General features: G+C 43.5%; 2 protein-coding genes across 2 annotated transcripts; both read right to left on the bottom strand.

Moving 5' to 3' along the window:
* Positions 1–2,404: 2,404 nt before the first annotated feature.
* Positions 2,405–4,678, bottom strand: srd5a1 (steroid-5-alpha-reductase, alpha polypeptide 1 (3-oxo-5 alpha-steroid delta 4-dehydrogenase alpha 1)). The gene is made up of 5 exons (XM_061267835.1): positions 4,227–4,678; positions 3,712–3,878; positions 3,437–3,538; positions 3,079–3,229; positions 2,405–2,998 (listed from the first exon to the last, which is right to left on the bottom strand). Exons 1-5 carry the CDS (start codon positions 4,535–4,537, stop codon positions 2,932–2,934), a joined length of 798 nt encoding a protein of 265 aa, XP_061123819.1. The 5' UTR covers positions 4,538–4,678; the 3' UTR covers positions 2,405–2,931.
* Positions 4,679–5,180: 502 nt separating this feature from the next.
* LOC133144572 (importin subunit alpha-7) lies at positions 5,181–11,864 on the bottom strand. The gene is made up of 14 exons (XM_061267382.1): positions 11,706–11,864; positions 10,950–11,086; positions 10,778–10,870; positions 10,539–10,638; positions 10,382–10,476; positions 10,188–10,319; positions 10,016–10,104; positions 9,829–9,928; positions 9,565–9,728; positions 9,415–9,493; positions 9,206–9,331; positions 8,997–9,124; positions 8,735–8,919; positions 5,181–8,660 (listed from the first exon to the last, which is right to left on the bottom strand). The coding sequence occupies exons 1-14, from the start codon at positions 11,719–11,721 to the stop codon at positions 8,473–8,475; spliced, it is 1,632 nt and encodes a 543-aa protein (XP_061123366.1). The 5' UTR covers positions 11,722–11,864; the 3' UTR covers positions 5,181–8,472.
* Between the last annotated feature and the right edge of the window lie 5,384 nt (positions 11,865–17,248).

The following is a 17,248-nucleotide window of genomic DNA, read 5'->3' as shown; positions in this document are numbered from 1 at the left end:
TCTTCGCGCATGCGTGGTAGCTGGGGACCCTTATTCAACCACTGCGCTCACTCATTCGGAAGCCATCGTGAGGCCGGCTGCGGTACTTCATCTGAATTTAAATACTGTAAATAAAAAAGGAAATCATTATTGGGCACGAATTAACATACATTATATTTGCATATATTTACCAAACACAATAAATGTACTGTGCAGTATTCTATACCTGTAAAATTATACAGGTACTGAATTTGCAAAAATTACAAAACTCTATAAATAATTTAATACTGCAGATTGTGGCACATGTCCAGCAGAACATAACTCACAACCCAATACACATAAAGGATGATGGAATATGAAATACTCATGTGGGTCATAATCTCAAACCTTTTATACGCTGCTCACGTACACCTGAGGCTCTCCAGTGACTATAAACTGAAACACTGAATAATCAGATTTCTAATCTAATTTCTAGGTATCTCCATTCAGACACGTCTGTGCACGGCAGGTGTTGTCACGCATCACAACCCCCCCCCCCCCCAGTAACAGACATCTCCCAGCCTGCACGTTTTACGCTTCAACTGTATGATGGAGGCGAGGCATAAAGCTGCACCGTCTGGGAAAGGGAGTAGAATGTGCACCATAAAGGGGGAGTGAAGAAGGAAACCTCTTGCATAATGTCTACACTCGACCCCGGCTGCTCACGTGTAGCATGTGACAGAGTCAAGGCAAAAAAACAACAACCCTGGAGCAAACTGTGTCAGATAGGATATGTGGCTCTCTTGTAACACACCCATGCAGGCATGCACTCAGCTGCTCACTCCCACTGACTAAATAGACGCTTGCTTTCCCCTATCTTTAGCTTAATCTCACACTGCAGCATGCACGGGTCTCAACAGCGACAGGATTCTTTCGTTGAATGAGGTTTGCGAATGCTGCGGCGCCTCACTGTCATCGTTTATCGGATTACCCACATCGGTAAGGGCCGGACCGCATCTGACAGATGCGACACAGGAGAGCAGCTTGCAGATCGGGCACGACAGTACTGTCGGATGGCGGGGATGGATTTATGCAGTTTGTTTTGCACTATGTGGCATGAATACTAAAGAGGCCCAACATATGTTCTGCAAACTGCAAGGCACTTTGAATAAAACACAATGCTGCAGCTTTGCGTGAAGGTTATTTTAGATTTGCAGATGAGCTTTATTTCCCCCCCGGTTGTTGCAAAGTATTCCCTAAACATCCACGTTAGCAAACTCATTTTTGTTTCTTAATTGCAGTTTCTCTCATAATTGAATTTAGAATGACAAAAATGTAATTCATTTTTACAAATGTTCACCATGTAGTAATAAATAAGTAGATGATGTGATGGAGCATCTGTTCCCCGCCTCTCTCGCTGGCATGCATGTTAAATGAACTAATATGCTTCCCCTCAATCCTGTAGGCGTTGTGGCGTGTAGAAGTATGAATACTGCATTTGGCGTCAAAGCACAAACCACATAATTGCGAGAGTAAATCTTTCCCTTCGCGCCTGAAGACATGTCAAGCGGAATACGTAGTGGTCTTGTAATACGGTGGCACAAAAACAAATGGCATGAAGGATACCGCTTTCCCTTAAAACTCCATTCGTGTGATTGATTGATTGATTGAATATTTATTGATCCCCAGGGGTGGGGAAATTCAGGCCCCAGCAGTATTCATACCACAGAGTGGGTATACAAAAGACACACAGATGGCATGAGCGCAACTCAATAGGCTCTCATAAGGCTGCCACACAACGGCGCCACAAAGAAAGCCAGAAAGTGCTCAAGATAAAAGCCATCAAAGCAAAACAAAGCTAAAAGACAAAGGAAAAAAAATAACTGTGGCCAACCAGCACCCCTCAATACAAGAGAACACCCCAAAACACACAAAATAGCCTCCACGGGGTCCATAGACAGGTGTAACGGCAGTCCAGTTCAACGGCGCCCAATGGACCGTGGTCGTGAATCGGTGAAAAACATCACAAAGCAGGCAAACGTGTGAGCAGCGTCCTGGGCACCCAGTCGGATGCACGTGCAGATGGTCACCACAGGGCTAGCATGGCGAAAGTCGTTGGTTCCGACGAGCACGAGGGAGCGGAGTCCCCACAGGGGTTGCGGTTGCAAGGCCAAGGCGAGGGACCCGGTCATCACTGGCCGGATAAGCAGGACGCCGCCGTAGAGTTACGCCGGTCTCGACCGATGATCCCGGTCCCAGGAAGAAAAAATAATAATACAAAATATCCGATCCGAAGAGATACCGAGGTGCGGTAGAAGGCACCAGCATCGCCGAATGGACAAAAAGACAGGAAGAAAAAGGAGAAAAGAAAGAAATAAAGAGGAAAAGAGAGAACACTGCTGGAAGGCAGCCACTTACGGCGCCATACCGAAAGAAAAGTCATGTGTACAAATGATAAAACAGATTTATTTCAAAAACACTGCATATAAAAAATCATAATAGTAACATGAACTTGGCTAAAATGGGGCACGCTCATTTTTTCCTCAATCGTGTAGAAAAAGTCAGCAGTCACATTTCAAAGAAGCGGTTCAGATGTTAAAAATATGTGTGCTATTAGTTAAAATGGTAGCCTTTAAATATTTGTCCTCTGTTGACCTGTGAGGGGGAAAAAAATGCAGATGACACTTGCCGCAGGCACGCTGTGATTTAAGCTTCAGGTTACACTTCACTCAGTCCGGCCGCCTAAAAGGTCACCTGTAAGTTTTCATATAAGTGTAAGTCCAGTTCTGTATTTCTGCCCCATCTTCCTCATGTGATCCTGCACTAGTTACTGTCTTGTGCACGCTTCGCAGCTTCTCATAAATCACCCACAATCGCAAGTGTCAACCTCGACACTGTTCATTTCGAGCGGATGAGTTATTGGGTCGAGCGTATCGCTTGCTGCTACTGCGCTGTGCCATATTTGAGAATATTCTACAGCAAAAACGGGATCAATGCCTTCCTTGTTTTGGGGTAGTCCTCAAATTTAGCAAGGTACCATCTGGAAAGAGCAAACATAGGATATGTTCTATTAATAATGCCTGAGGGCAAGGGATCGACTCAGTCTGTTTGTGTTCTTACTTGTGGTGAGAAAAAGCTCTGGTGCTGAGGACCACTGCGGTGAAGATGGCGAAGGCCACGCTCTGAACAGATTGGCCTGCCAGAGCGAAGCCCGCCCACTCGGTTATCTCCCCAAAATAGTTGGCTGCGGATACATACTCGAACATTCCACCTGCGAGCGCAAAAATGAGGGGCTGATTTCAACAAGACAAAAAGTAAGGTGTTTGATGTGTGCTATAATCCAAATAATGCGTTATTAAAAAACATGGGAGCATTTTTAGATTGCAGCAGGAGAATGCATTAAATGTCTTCTTTAATAATAAAGCGGTCTTCAAAATAACAGATGCGTGCCAGTCGTGGCGTGCCAAAGGTATCTTACCTCTGGGGATCTTATATCCGCTCTCTCCAGGCCTCCTCAGATTCCTCAGGATGTGGTCAGAGTGCAAATTTATCAGGCAGCCAAGCAGCCACAGCACAGAACCTGTAACAAATCAAGTTTGGGTTGCTTATGCAAAAACACATGCGGCTATACTGTTGCATGAATACATTATTGACAGAGCTAATCATATCTGACCATTCGAATAATTATATGTACACTTATATTAGAAATTAATTTCATTTCTCTCCTCAACCATAAATGTACTACATACATACCTGCAATGAAGCATGGATTCGTCACCCAATCTGCAGGGTACTCTGCATAGTGGCTCAGATATCTGATCTGCATGAAGCCATTGTATATGCAGAAAACAACAGCCAGGAAAAAAGAGAGAAATGCTGTCGGTTTACCTCCTCGGATTAAAAATGGATAAATAAGTGCTCTGGAACAGAAAAAAATGTGGTCAAAATACTGTCAATGTAACACAGGGGTGGAAAGTCACTCTTGCAGTTAGTAACTTAGTTTGATATTTATTTTTTATTGATCAAAATAAAAGCTCCTCCCATCACGTCAATATAAACCCCATATATAATATAAAGATGGCATCAGTGCAATAGTTATATATTAGACAGAAATATCCACAAACAAACGTGACAAAACATTACTCAGAGGCGAAAATATATAAAGAACACACGCATATTAGCATTCAAATTCAAGAATTTATCAGTAATATTAGTGGAGCATGATGGTGCGTTCAAGAACCAAAATATGAGTGGGAATTCCGACCTACCTTTGTGCATAGTGGCATAAAAACATTGCAATGAGCAACTGATTGGCTAGCAGGGAGGTCTTTGCCGAGGATGCCCACACTAGCAGACACACTGGCACCAGGATCGAGGGCAGCTCCTGGACAAACCAAGCCAGTTTGGCGTTCACCAGGATTCCGTATTTACGCGAAGCGTACCGACCATACGCCGCGTCTACGAACAACAAGCAAACAAACGTGACCGCAGCCATTAAAATTAAAAAATAAGCCATGCAATCCAAAACGTATTGCTCTTCCTCCGGAGAGGAAAATAACGCCGAAAGAAGGTTGTCCATCAAGACGGCGAATTAGGGATAGAAAAGTTGTAAACAAAGGGGAAAAACCTGTGTTTACGTTGTGAGGAGGTTACATGAACTAATATGCATCGTTTACACGCTTGCTTGGGTTGCAGAAATCAGCCAACCGCATCGATGGAGAGCCATGACTTCCGACTCGTCAGCCAATCAAATCGCGTTGCGTTGCATCGACTCATTCAAGGCGTTGAGTGACAATTACGTAACGTGCAACATCGTAGCAATATTATCAATACATAATGCGCAATTATTGTTGCGTTCAATGTCTTGCAAACACTGCCACCCCCCAAGACTGTGCATACGCATATTAGTCCTAAGTCTATGGCAGTTGCTCTAAACAAAAATAGTAAAACATGTCACTAAAACGACGTGAGGGGGGAAAAATTTGTAAAAAACGTATAGTTGACAAAGGTTGGCAATATAAGGATGTTTTCGTAGTCGTATTCGATCCAAATACAAAAAATCCACTTTGGCACAGGTCCCGTAAGTAACACTGACCCCTGGTGGCCAACCGATGTCAAGACAGGCGCACAAATAAACCAATTAAAAAAGCACACGTTAATCTTTTACTTACACCACTATGATTAAGGTATGTGTAATAACAAAAAAAAATAAGCCAAAGTAGTTAACTTTTTTCAACATCTTTATTTTTTTTGCGCAGTATATTCACTGAATATTTTCAGATCACACCATATTTTCTTTACATTTTCCCATTTTGTTTTGTTTCATGTTCATGTTCGTGTGTCATGTTGAGTTGAAGTGTTTTTCGTCGCTCATTCATACCGTCGGTTAAGTCGAGTCAAGTCACAGTTTACAAAGATGGGTCGTTTACGGAGCGAATGAAAGGGAAACCAAAAAAAAAAATAAAAATAAAGAAATAGAGAAAATAAATACACTTGAAAAGAAATGAGAAGGACCAGAGTAGACAAGATGAGAACTGGTCAGTGATGTCACATATGTGAAAATTTGTAGACAAACATTGTAAACATTTGAAGCATAGTACAATATTACATGCAGTTAGACTTTTGATACAGATGGCAACACTTTCCAGGACGGAAGACATAAAACGTCAGATTTAGGATTCCCCGTGATTCCACCTGGAACTTGATTTCCCGATTACTGGGCAGTTCTTTCTTTTACGTTAAACTCCAAGCACAACATCCAAAAATATGTATTAGAATATCTTGCTCAGGAAAATGTTGAAAAAGGCTTCCCGCCGCCTGTTTTTTTTTTTTTTTTTTTCCCTCCCACATACTCCAAATGAGGCTATTTGTCCACTTCTCAGAAGTGAGTAGAATTGCATGTGAATCCCTGTCAATGTATCACAACATACATATCATTAATACCTTTTCACACGGGGGTGGGGAACCATTTTGGCTCGTGTGAAATCCTTTGGGTTCTCATATGCACCCATGGATTTTTTTTTTTTTTTAATGATCTATTATGAGCATCTGTTTTGGCTCTTCCTTGGTTCCCCACCCCTGTTTGAATTGAATCACCATTAAATCTCAATGTCAGATTTTTCTCAGCGTAGAAAAAAAAATATATATATCAAGTATGAGAGGAAGTAATGGTTGCCTTCAGAGTGCCTGATTTCGGGACATTTATTGCAGTCTCGCGGGTTGGGGTTCACTTAATCGACTCCCTTGCCAGTGAATGTTGATTAATAACAAGAGAGGGATTTTGAATGGAAACACCACAGCCTTTGATTTGGGGGTGTGGGGGGGGGGGAACTTTGGTTAACGTAAAGGTCAGTACCTGAAATTCTACACTTGACACTAGAAACAGCCACGTGGAAATGATATTCTGCAGCTTGAATAAATGCACAGTGAATCCCATCCATTAGTAGACTAATAAAAGGTAGTGGGGGGGGGGGGGGGCAGAGGAAGGGGGGGGCTTAGCCAAAGAGTGCACGTGGACTGACACTTGTTAATCAGGCGCCCGCAGAAAGGAAAGCCACTTTTTTTTTTTTTTTTTGAAACAATGGCAGAATAAATTTAAACAAACAAAAAAAAGGTAAGGAAAATAATAGAGCAGCAATGTTTTTTTTTTTTTTTTGCACAGTATGTGTGCACATTCAAGTAAATAAAAGATATATTATATAAAAAGAAAAAAATCTAGAAGTCAAAGACGCAAGAATATCCAGTCTTTGTTGGTCGGATTGGCACTTTTGTGAATAGGAGTGCAGTTTTGCGGAATATAAATACATCTTCCTGCTTTTTTTTTTTCTAATTCCCCCTCGTGATAGTTAGCACACGGTGCAGTAATTGCCATGAGAAATGAAGACTCAATAATTCCTGCTACACGCATCGGTCATGTAGAGGATGTACAATAAAGACGATGCTTACTGATGTGCCCTTTTTTTTTTTTTTTTTTTTTTTAAAGAGCACAAGTGCTCTGTGGAGAGCATCTCGAGAGGAGTCTGCGATCGAGTGGCGCTATTGTAAATTTAAAGACAATCACTAGCGTTGGAGAGTCGTACTTGTCTGTCCACAGAACACACAAGCTCCGGGACTCTGATAGGGGAACTAAGTCAGAGTCGAGCAAGCTCTTCTTCACACAGTGCCGCTCAGTCAAAACCTCACACGATCCCGACGCACGTCGGACCCCCGCGTCAGCAATTACGCGGCTCTTTTTCAACCATCCAAAAGTCACAGTGGCTACAAGCAGTGGCTAAATTCAAAAAAAAGTTTTCATATGTCTTGTTTTTGAAAGGTTACGGCACAGCATTGCAAAAAATATTCCCACCCAGAATAAATTCAAAAGGTCTAATTCAAAGTTTCCAGGGGAACCATAATATTCATCACCGGCAATGCAATGAAAATTAATTTCCTATTGACTAGCTGACGGAAAAAAATTTAACGTCAAGACAATGGAAGCTTTTTTTTTTTTTTTCTTCTTAGCTTGCAAGTAGCCAGTCATCTGTGTGATGTGCAATGTCTGCAGGTGTTGTATGCAAGTGTGTGTGTGCATGCAAACGGGTACATTATTAATCAACGCAAAAAAACAAAAAAAGTTACCCAATGGGACTACACTCTGAACGGCGTGCTGTCTGATACACATCCCGTGGCCGGGGGAGAGGGGGGGGGGGGGGGGGGGGCTACGCTAGAACCATGCAAATCCGTCTCACTTGATGACACAAAGCTACACATCCACCAGCACTAGATAGCACATGACGGCATGATCATGACCGATTTCTGCTGCGGGCCCGGGATGTGCAGACAGCCACAAAACCACGCGACTGCATGCAGCTGGGAAGCAGAAGTGGAAATTTGCGTCTTGCTGTAAATATCCGCTCATCTAAATATACAGTTTCGCTGCAGGCACCACGCCCGGATTTTTCCATGTTAGCTCACTTCACAATTCAAATGTAATCCTATTAATAACACAGCACGCGTCGAACATATTGAACGCCAACTAAACCACCCATAGGAACCCGGATTTTTTTTTTCTTTTTTGGGCACGCGTCATCAATTCACCTGAAGCCTTCTGATATTTTCTCCTGCTTGCCCATACACAAAAATATTCAAAGAAAGCAGGGGGGGAAAAAAAAAATAACACACGGTTGGTGATCAGAAAGTCCCTTCCCTCAGCCTCTCTGACAAGTGCTTTCCATGAAATAAAGTTATTTGTGGGTGGAAAATGCAAAACGGAAAAGATACTTTGAAAGTACGTTTGTTCAATTGCACCGTCAGGATGTCAGGCTGACATCGAGGGGGCGGGGCATCTTTCCTGAAAAAATAGGAACGGAAATTAAAATGTCTCCAAATAATCACGCCTGCCATGGAGAGACCCCCAGAGCGAGTGGCAGAAAGGTGTGTGTGCGCGCGTGTGCGCTTCACGGCAACAGTGAAACGAGGCATGACCTCGAGAAAACGCCCCCTCCCCAATCAGATGGACTCGTGTGAACCTTAGCCTTAGAGTTGGAAGCCTTCCATGGGCGCCTCCTGATGGGGGAAGAGGAACTGCTGGTTCTCCTGGTCCACCTGAGGAGCTAGGCTGCTGTCCTCATCCTCCCCCTCAAAGTAATGCTCGATCAGGTCGAAGGCCTTCTGGTAGATCTCCTGGTTCTCGTGACTCTGGAGGAACGCGATCTTATCCAAACCTGAACAGCGGGGAAAACAAGGTGTCACGACTCCAACCCAAAATTTCATGACTGATATTTGAACTGCCCAGTACCGTAAGCTTCTTCGATGAGACAGCAGTACGGGTTGATGCCCGTGCCGTGGTTCTTCTGCTTGGCTTCTTGTTCGCCCAGCCGCAGGATGTTGTCGAGACCGTTGAGGGCCACCTGGACGATCTTGGAGTCCATCACCGTCAACAGGTCGCACAGAGGCTTGATGCAGCCCAGATTGACTAAATATCTAAAGTGCAGACGCCCAACATGTAAAGCCACGTTCACAATTGAAACCAAGTATCCAAATTTGAAACGAGTACAAACCTGATTTGTTCTGGCGTTCCTCCGGAGGTGGCGTTAGAGATAGCCCAGGCGGCCTCTTTCCTGGTCCTGAACTCTGCTTTTTGTAGAATTTCAATCAGCACTGGGAAGATGTTAGCATCGATAACTGTCTGTAGGGGGAAAAACAAATGGCAACAGATCAGAAGCGAGGAAACGACAAGACCCAGCGAGCGCCGACCGCCATGTCCCACCTGTATCTGCGCTCGGTTTCCAGCAGTGATGTTGGAAATGGTCCAGCACGCTTCCTTGCGAATGGACTCTTTGGCACTGCTCAGCAGGTGCAGCAGACAAGGCAGAGCCGAGCAGTTCAACACAACCTGTGCACAGCCATAATACATGAAACAAATGAGTTATTTGAGATGTGTCCGATGAAAACATTTAAATGTGGTCTCACACTCACCTGCGTCTGGATATCATCTCCTGTCACAATGTTCCCGACAGCTCTCAAGGCAGGAGAGGCCACCTTGTAGTCGGTGTGCCTACAAGCAGAACAGATTCAAACACCGAACCGGCGACAGCGCGGGCGGGGCATGCGGCTTCGCGGGCTTACATGAGCAGTTCTATGAGGCGCCTGCAGACCCCGGAGTCGATGACGGCCTGGATTTTGTCGTTGGGGCCGTCGGAGAGGTAGGACAGAGCCCAGCAGGCGTCTGCCAGCAGGTCTGGATCGCTGCTGAATAGAAGCCTGGAGAGTACTGGGAGACAGGGAGACACCTAGACATGCACACAAGGCAAATCAATCCGAGATCAGGAGCGAGAATTAACAACGCAAGTCACATTTTCTTGTAATGGCTCTTTTTGGACTCCTGACAACCTTTTCAAAAGAAGGTGGAGGGTTTTTTCCTCTGCAGAGATTAGACAAAGCCCACACAGCATTCCTAATCATGGTCAGTCTGGTGGATTTCGTCAGGAGCCTGCAACAGCAACGCAATATTAAAGTCTAACTGTTGGTATATCTCCACACTCGGTGAATTTAGAACAAGATGAAGTGGTCGTTTTACATTAACAGTGGTGGAAGGATGTTGCAATTCAGCACATAGTCCCTGCACAAGGCACTGTCCCCTGCAATATTCCCCAGAGCCCACACAGCCTGAAGGACAAAAATAACACACACACACAGAAAAATATGTAAATGTATGGGTGGGAACCACAAAACACACACTGGTGTTTTACCTGCTCCTGCACATCCTCAAAGTCGGAATTAAGAAGCTCTATAAAGATGGGAACAGCGCCAGCTTCAATCACAGTCTTGGTCTGCATGGATGTGCCTGATGCGATGTTGGTCAGGGCCCAAGCTGCTTCAAACTGCAACGCGGTCATCCATCAAGAAATTGCCTAACCAATATCGTTTGTAGGTACACACTGACCTGTAATGTGCAGTTGGTGCTCATCTTGAGGAAAGCCACAAACTTCTCCACAACACCGCTTGTGTTTATAACCTCATCTATGGGCGGGTTAGGCTCTGAAATCAACAAAGGGAGATGTGAAGAAATGTTCCCCTCAATGTGAGAAGTTGCTGACTACCTTTCGAGAGAAGTTTCCTGAACTTTTGTGTGGTGGCGAGCTGATGTTCGGGTTCCTCTGAGAACAGCATCTCAACCATATCTCTGGTGATGACTCCTTCCTGCAAGAACACACGTGTTTGAGCAAACAGACATTCCAAAATATACTGGGAGGAAAAATTGCACTTCAAGCGCATTATAGCTTTAATGGCAAGCCAGAAGAAAAATAAAAAAAAATAAAAGTACGATGCAAACACTTACCGTGACTGGCGGGCTGAGTTGCGAGTCCACTAGAGGGTTCTCCAACATGGATTCCTCTTCAGTGAGGACGTCCACATTCCTCCGTTTGCAAAGCTTGGAGGAAGAAAACAAGACTGATCTCACCACTTGAAATCAGCAAGATGGCGGTTAAAGATATGACGTTTTAAAATACCTGCTGTTCTCTTTTTTGTTTCCTGAGCTGGATGCCCTCCTCCTCTCTCCTGCGCCGCATCTCCTCCGGGTTCAGCGCTTTGTTCTTGTAGCGGTTCATCCGATAGTTGTTATCCTTGGCCGGACTGGCTGATGGCTCTGTTGGACCACGGACCCAAGTTAGAACACTTTAGGGGTATCATGGGGGACCAATGTGTCCAATCGGATTGTCCTACAGTGTGTATGTGAATATGAAATATATATCGTTCTAGAAATAATCCATAATTGGTTCTCTTTGAGGAAACGTAATTGACAGTTTCGCAAGGCAAGAGTTGCCCGGATTCGGTGTCACATGACCACATTGGTTCAAATCACGCAGCTTGACAAGCCTTATGTCAAAACATCGATGAAAGCAAACCCGTCACTGCACAAGGCAGCACATTTCAAAATTAATTGTATGGTTTAATAATAACTTGGGTTGTCTCGAAACTGCGGTAAATTGTACGATTTCTTTGCTTTATTTGAAGCGTTTCGGAGAGGCTAGCATAACAGCTAGGCTAATATAATCGTGAGCAGCTTCGCTCAAACTGCTGACATTCGATCATATTTATTAAAAACCGCAAAACCCTCAAGTAAACAGGATTTGATTAAAGACGTCAAAAGTGTCTTGGGTGAGCTACAACGTGCCGAACCGACATTTATACAATCAGTACCCTCGACGACTAAGCATAAAGCGGATAGCATGTCTATAGTTAACCACCGTTACGAAACAACTTACCCATTGTGTTCTCCATATGTTTAAGGTGTATGACTAAGTGTATTCGAAATGCTAACAACTTTAAACCCCGATCTTTCCGCTTATGTTGAAGATTTTTGCTCCAGTAAGTTCAGCAATATGTCTGCCGGAGGTGGAACCATTAATTTGATGACCACTTCCTGCCACCAGCGCCCCACGTTATTCAACAATTCACCGACACGCCTCTAAAAAAAAAAAATTAAAATCACGTTTTTATTTTCTGTGTACAAACTCTTTCTGGTTTTAAGGAATCTGTGATATACAAAAAGAAAGAAAAAAAGTTACATTTAAAGCGAAGTAGGTCGTTGGTTTAGTGCTTACAAAATCACGCGAGACTTTCTTTACGCCTGCAAATCTCGCAAAGTGGCAACAGTGACATCTAGTGGAGATTTGACAGAAATACTCAAGTGCAAATGTAATGGATTACTGGGGATACTTATTTTCACGAGTTGATTTAAGACAATTAGACTGCTATTAATTACTACCCCCTGTAAATTTGCAACACTTTAAAAACACCCTAAGAAGACAGAAAAAGTCAATTGATGCTTCCATGAATGGTGCTGCCAGTCCCTACCGGGAGCAAAACAAACTTCCAAAACATATTTCTAGGTTGTAATGTTGTTTGGATTGATGTACTGAATCATTCGATGCACTGGGAAATTAATATATGAAATATTACATGCACAAATATTACCAAGCAAATGCATGCACTGGGAAAACAATATATTACATGCAAATATTAAGCAAATGCACACTCATCAATTCCCGAAAGACCTTTAAAGCACCTGCTATATGCATATGATTCCATGTTGTAACTCTCTTACATAAAAAGGCCTCTCTGTTGTGTTTTCAACAAATCAATCATTGCACACATACGGTTTAATTTACCCGGAGCTGCTGTTCCAAAATCGTTGTACTTTATTACCAAGCCGCCATAACGCTGTTCTATGATGGAATAGCCAATAGGGGGCAATGTTACACAAATGAAACAGCAGCAGTGCAGCGAGAAAAGAGGCGTGGGAGGTCAAGTGATCAGCATCACAAATTGAGTGAGATACTTGCCCTTGATTGCCATCCTCCAACGCAAACACCTCGCACAAATCCAAGCCGTGACTTTTGGTCTGAGCTTCATCCCACTTGAGCCAAAAGCATGGATGCAGTCCAGGCCGCACAGATAGACTGCATTGCCACTTCTCCCTTTTTTCTCATTTCAAGGCTGGCTGAGGCATATCATACACGGACCGAGCAGCAAAGGTTACACATTAATCAATGCCACCGCCTGTGGGACGGAGTCATAAGTGCGGAGACAAAAAGAATAACGGAGGACTTTCAAATTCAAGAGTTGTTCACCTGTGGGCATTGTTTGGATGAATAAAGTACAGCATGCAACAACCATCTGCATTCTTAATTATTTTGATCATTAATTTTATTTTTTTTGCAGCATTTAATCTTTGAAGGTTTTTTATTTTCTCTGCATGTTAAATAGTGTTTGGACTGCTCCCACCGGTGAAGAAGTTCCACACTGAGACCTTTTTGCATAATACTCTTGGTAGGCCACACTGTGTGTAATTGATCTCTGCAGGTGGACACCATGCTCTAAGAATAAAATATCTCCTCTGACGGCAATGCGCTGAGCCGGGCCGGTTCAAGACCTGCTTCTGGAGACTCTCTGGGTAATTTGACCCCCAGCGTGAAGGCGCCAAGGGTCAATGGACAACTTCTGCAGCCTGTCTGCGAGAATGAACTACTTTCTCCCGTCACTGCTCAAACAGAGTCAATTAGGGAGTAGAAATACCATAACGGATCATCAAAATCTGCTTAGTTTTTGATTGTGCTTATTTGTGCTAATTCGTCTCATTTAAACGCCGCCTTAATTCAATTACGCGCAATATGAGGAGGATCATTTGTGCATAAAATCGGCTCTTCCGCTGTGGTTGAACGCTCGAGGACAGCAGCGTTCAGAAGAAATTCAAATTAATTCAGAAGAAAACAACCTCCTGATTGCTATTTTGTTGAATCCGTGTAATTTGTCACGTGAAAAAAATTTTTTTTTAGGGACTGTTTGGGGTTTCTTTAGGACCACCGGGGTTGCGCCGACCACACATTGAGAAACCCAGCTCTAGGCGGGTAATATTGAAATAGAGATATCGTCGGACGACGGAGCGAGGAGTGTGTCAGTGCATGTCATGCACAAATAGGCCAAAAAAGAAGATATGGCTTCATAATGTTTAGAATTCATTCGGCGCCGTCTTCGCCTTACTTTTTTTTAATCTGATGAACGGCCCGCTTTTGCCGTCTCGCTGTCGGCTAGCTTGGCTTTGTGACATCGACCAGGTGGCGGAGCAGATAAGTAGGATGCTGACGAGGCGATTTTGGAATATTCCCGCAGATCATTCGATCATTCCTTTTATGAGGCGGAGATTTGTGGCAGCCGCGTGAATACCCATGAATGATTCTCACCTGAAAGGATAACACGCGCTGGGGGAGACAAATCTATTGCCAAAGTGCAGAAGCAGGAAGTTAAAAGATAAAATAAAAATATGGAGGGAAACATCTTTCAGATTATGCTTAAGGAATGAGCTTGAGATGCAGGTAATCAATGAAGAAGAAGAAAACCTTTTTGGAAGGCGGTCACATATAATTAGCGGGTGAAGCTTTTGACGTGTTTGATTAGTTATCAACGGAGTAACGGGCCAATTATCCAGCTCCTCATTCCATCACTGTCGCTGAGTGGAAAAGGTCAGTAGAGGTCGGGATTGGTTTGGAACAGTCAAAAGGGGAAGTAGCAGAATTGTCAAACTCCTGAAAGACTGACAAACACACCACAGGATAATTATTCGGGATAAAAGAAATTTAATAATCCAGCATTTGTTGACATAGCCTCAAAAGAGTAAAAAAAAAGATTATCAGAATAAAAAAAATAAATCATAAAGTCCAACATAGAACAGCTATTATTTATTTATTTAAAAAAAAAAAGAGCAATAGATGTTAGAATTTATTTCAAACCTCTTTATGACCCGATAAAAAATAAATTAAAAAAATCCAGTTCCTGCATCCATTCAATTCGATTTACTCGAGGTAAATTGTTGGTGGCAATCTGGAATGCTCTGACTGCTGTCCAGGTCAGTGCTGGTGTTATTTACTGAGCAATGTGTGTGTGTGTGTGTGTGTGTGTGTGTGTGTGTGGTTACACGGTGCACTCGGCCCCTCATTACCTCCTCTGTCCAATCACGAGGGGGAGATTTATGACCACCGCAGGGAGGCAGTGAAAAGCCCGTGGCGAGCTAGTTAGACGCTATACACATCACCTTTACGGCCCCCCCTGTCTCACATCGGGGGGGGGCCGAGAGGTGCACTGAAAAAGCAGGACACATCATTTGAAGGCCTTTCTCTTGCATTTTGTGCAGAGGAGGCACAAACATAGCCGTAAATTGCAGCCTAAACATAGCCCAATGCCATATAAATAATAATCATAAAAAAAAAAAAAACATGGAATCACCCTTATGGGTAAAAAAAAAAAAAAAAATTCGCAGAGATCTTCAATCCACACCGGTAAATAAAAGTACTATTGATCGGCATTTGATCAGTCTCTGTGTTCAACAATTACAGTGCATGTACAATAATTGGGCTCTATTGATTGTGCTGCTTCATTGATTCCGGTGGCACGCTTAAGTGCTTTGCGGCGCTAACACACCTCGCTATCGGATTCGAGTATGTCGCAGGAACACAATTTCCCGAAACATACATTTTTCTTTACCTCAATTCTGCCACACGAACTTTGATGGAAGAACAAGTTTGCAATAAATGAGGAGCGGCACTTTTAATTCTCATCTGTTTGCCTGTCTTGACTCCAATGATGAAAATACTCGCCTTAGAGGGCTGTTTTTATTTATTGTTTTTTTATCCCATATGATCTATGCGCTCCGAACGGATCATTTTATTGAACCCCCCTTTTTTTTTTTTTATAGTATCATTTTGTCAGACAGGCCATTTATCATGCAGATGATTGTAGGGGAATGTCATCTTAAAAAAGTAAAAAATGTCTTTCTTTCTTTTTCTCATTGATGACCCGCCCCTCTCCGCCTATGTCTTTTATTAAGGGATGTAATATCCACCACACCATAGCAGCGATATTACCCCCCCCCCCCCCCCCCCCCAACGTGCACACACAGACTCACACTCAACAGCAGTCGTAGAAATGACAGAAGCTGGGGAGCAATTAACTTTTTTTTTCTTTTTTATTGGGAATTCCTCTCCAATGCAGCGTGACGTTCCTCTGGAGGGAATCTCAAAGTCAAATAAAAGATCTTAGATCATTTGGCAGCCAGATGGTGCCTTCATTTGATGATGTTTATCCGAATGTGCAAGGTCACGCCTTTGTGTTGTTTTTATTTAAGGAGCATTGTAATGCCACGCTGTATAAATCTTATCACCTCTATTCAAAGGCGGATACACTATGTGGACAAAAATAATGGGACGGGAATAAAAAAAGTGTCCTTCTCTGAATTGTTGACACCAAGTTGGAAGCATTTAATACTCCAAAATGTCTGAAATCAGAATAAATAAAAATAAAAATAAAAATTATCAAATAGATTATGTAAAGCAATGTAAAGCTGAACAGCCGGCTTTATTTTTGTGCAAAGTTGCACTCCAAAGCAAAGTGTTCTTAATGCGGGACAATGTTGTCAAGCTCGATGCCCCAAGAGCATTTTGTAAAACTGCTGATGTGGTGAGTCTATGTGGATGGGCAGTGTTGGGAGACATGAGGGGAGAGGTAGGTTGCAAAGCATACACACACGCACACACACACACACATGCAGCACATGACCGTAGCAAATCGCACAATAAAGCCAACACTTGGCAGGGTAGCCTCCAGAAATAAACACTGCCCGCTACAATTGTTCATTTATCCAAGGAGTCATTTCTAGGTTGGGGCAGCGAGGTCGTGGGGTCATGTGGGTGGAAGTCGCAATCCCTAACTTTTTTATGAATCCCGCCTCCAACATTGTGTTAGTTCAACGATTCCAACAAATATGCTCTACCCCACATGAAGGAATAATTAGCTGGCGGCCTTTTCTCATCCCAGCGGAGCTCATCTTTTGACGAGATGATTTCGATATGGCAGCCGTTCCTCCAGCACAGATGAAGACTTAGATTAGGGCATGGCAACGACAGCGCTGGCTCGCAATTTTGCGAAACGGATTAACGAGCTGATACGTTCCAAATCGCTCCTTCCTTGGCGTCATTCTAACGATCCTTATTTACAAGCCAATCCTCCGCACTGTACGACCTTCCACCTCACCCTGGCTCCACCCCTCCCATCTCGGCGCGACCCTTAGCTATCCTCCGGTGACATTCTCATTTGCCTAAATCCCTCCACGCCGGCGCACGTCTCGATCCGAGTGACATTTCCGCAGTCACGCTTGTCACGCCGCTTGTCTCGCAGCCAGCGAGGTGTCATTAATGTGTTGAGCGTATTGTGCTTAGCACCAGAGGTGTGCGCTCATTAATCTGCAGACTTTCAT

The sequence above is a fragment of the Syngnathus typhle genome, linkage group LG20 (assembly GCF_033458585.1).
Source record: "Syngnathus typhle isolate RoL2023-S1 ecotype Sweden linkage group LG20, RoL_Styp_1.0, whole genome shotgun sequence".
NCBI lineage: Eukaryota > Metazoa > Chordata > Actinopteri > Syngnathiformes > Syngnathidae > Syngnathus > Syngnathus typhle.
This window is presented reverse-complemented; position numbering and strand designations above follow the sequence as displayed.

Coding starts and splice junctions, on each gene's coding strand:
- srd5a1 (XM_061267835.1), bottom strand. CDS start 4,537: ATGGACAACCTTCTTTCGGCGTTATTTTCCTCTCCGGAGGAAGAGCAA. Junction 3,879..4,226: donor TTATGCCACTATGCACAAAG/GTAGGTCGGAAT, acceptor TTTCTGTTCCAG/AGCACTTATTTATCCATTTT. Junction 3,230..3,436: donor CGGATATAAGATCCCCAGAG/GTAAGATACCTT, acceptor TTGCGCTCGCAG/GTGGAATGTTCGAGTATGTA.
- LOC133144572 (XM_061267382.1), bottom strand. Junction 10,477..10,538: donor CAGGAAACTTCTCTCGAAAG/GTAGTCAGCAAC, acceptor TGTTGATTTCAG/AGCCTAACCCGCCCATAGAT. Junction 8,920..8,996: donor GGAACGCCAGAACAAATCAG/GTTTGTACTCGT, acceptor TCTGCACTTTAG/ATATTTAGTCAATCTGGGCT.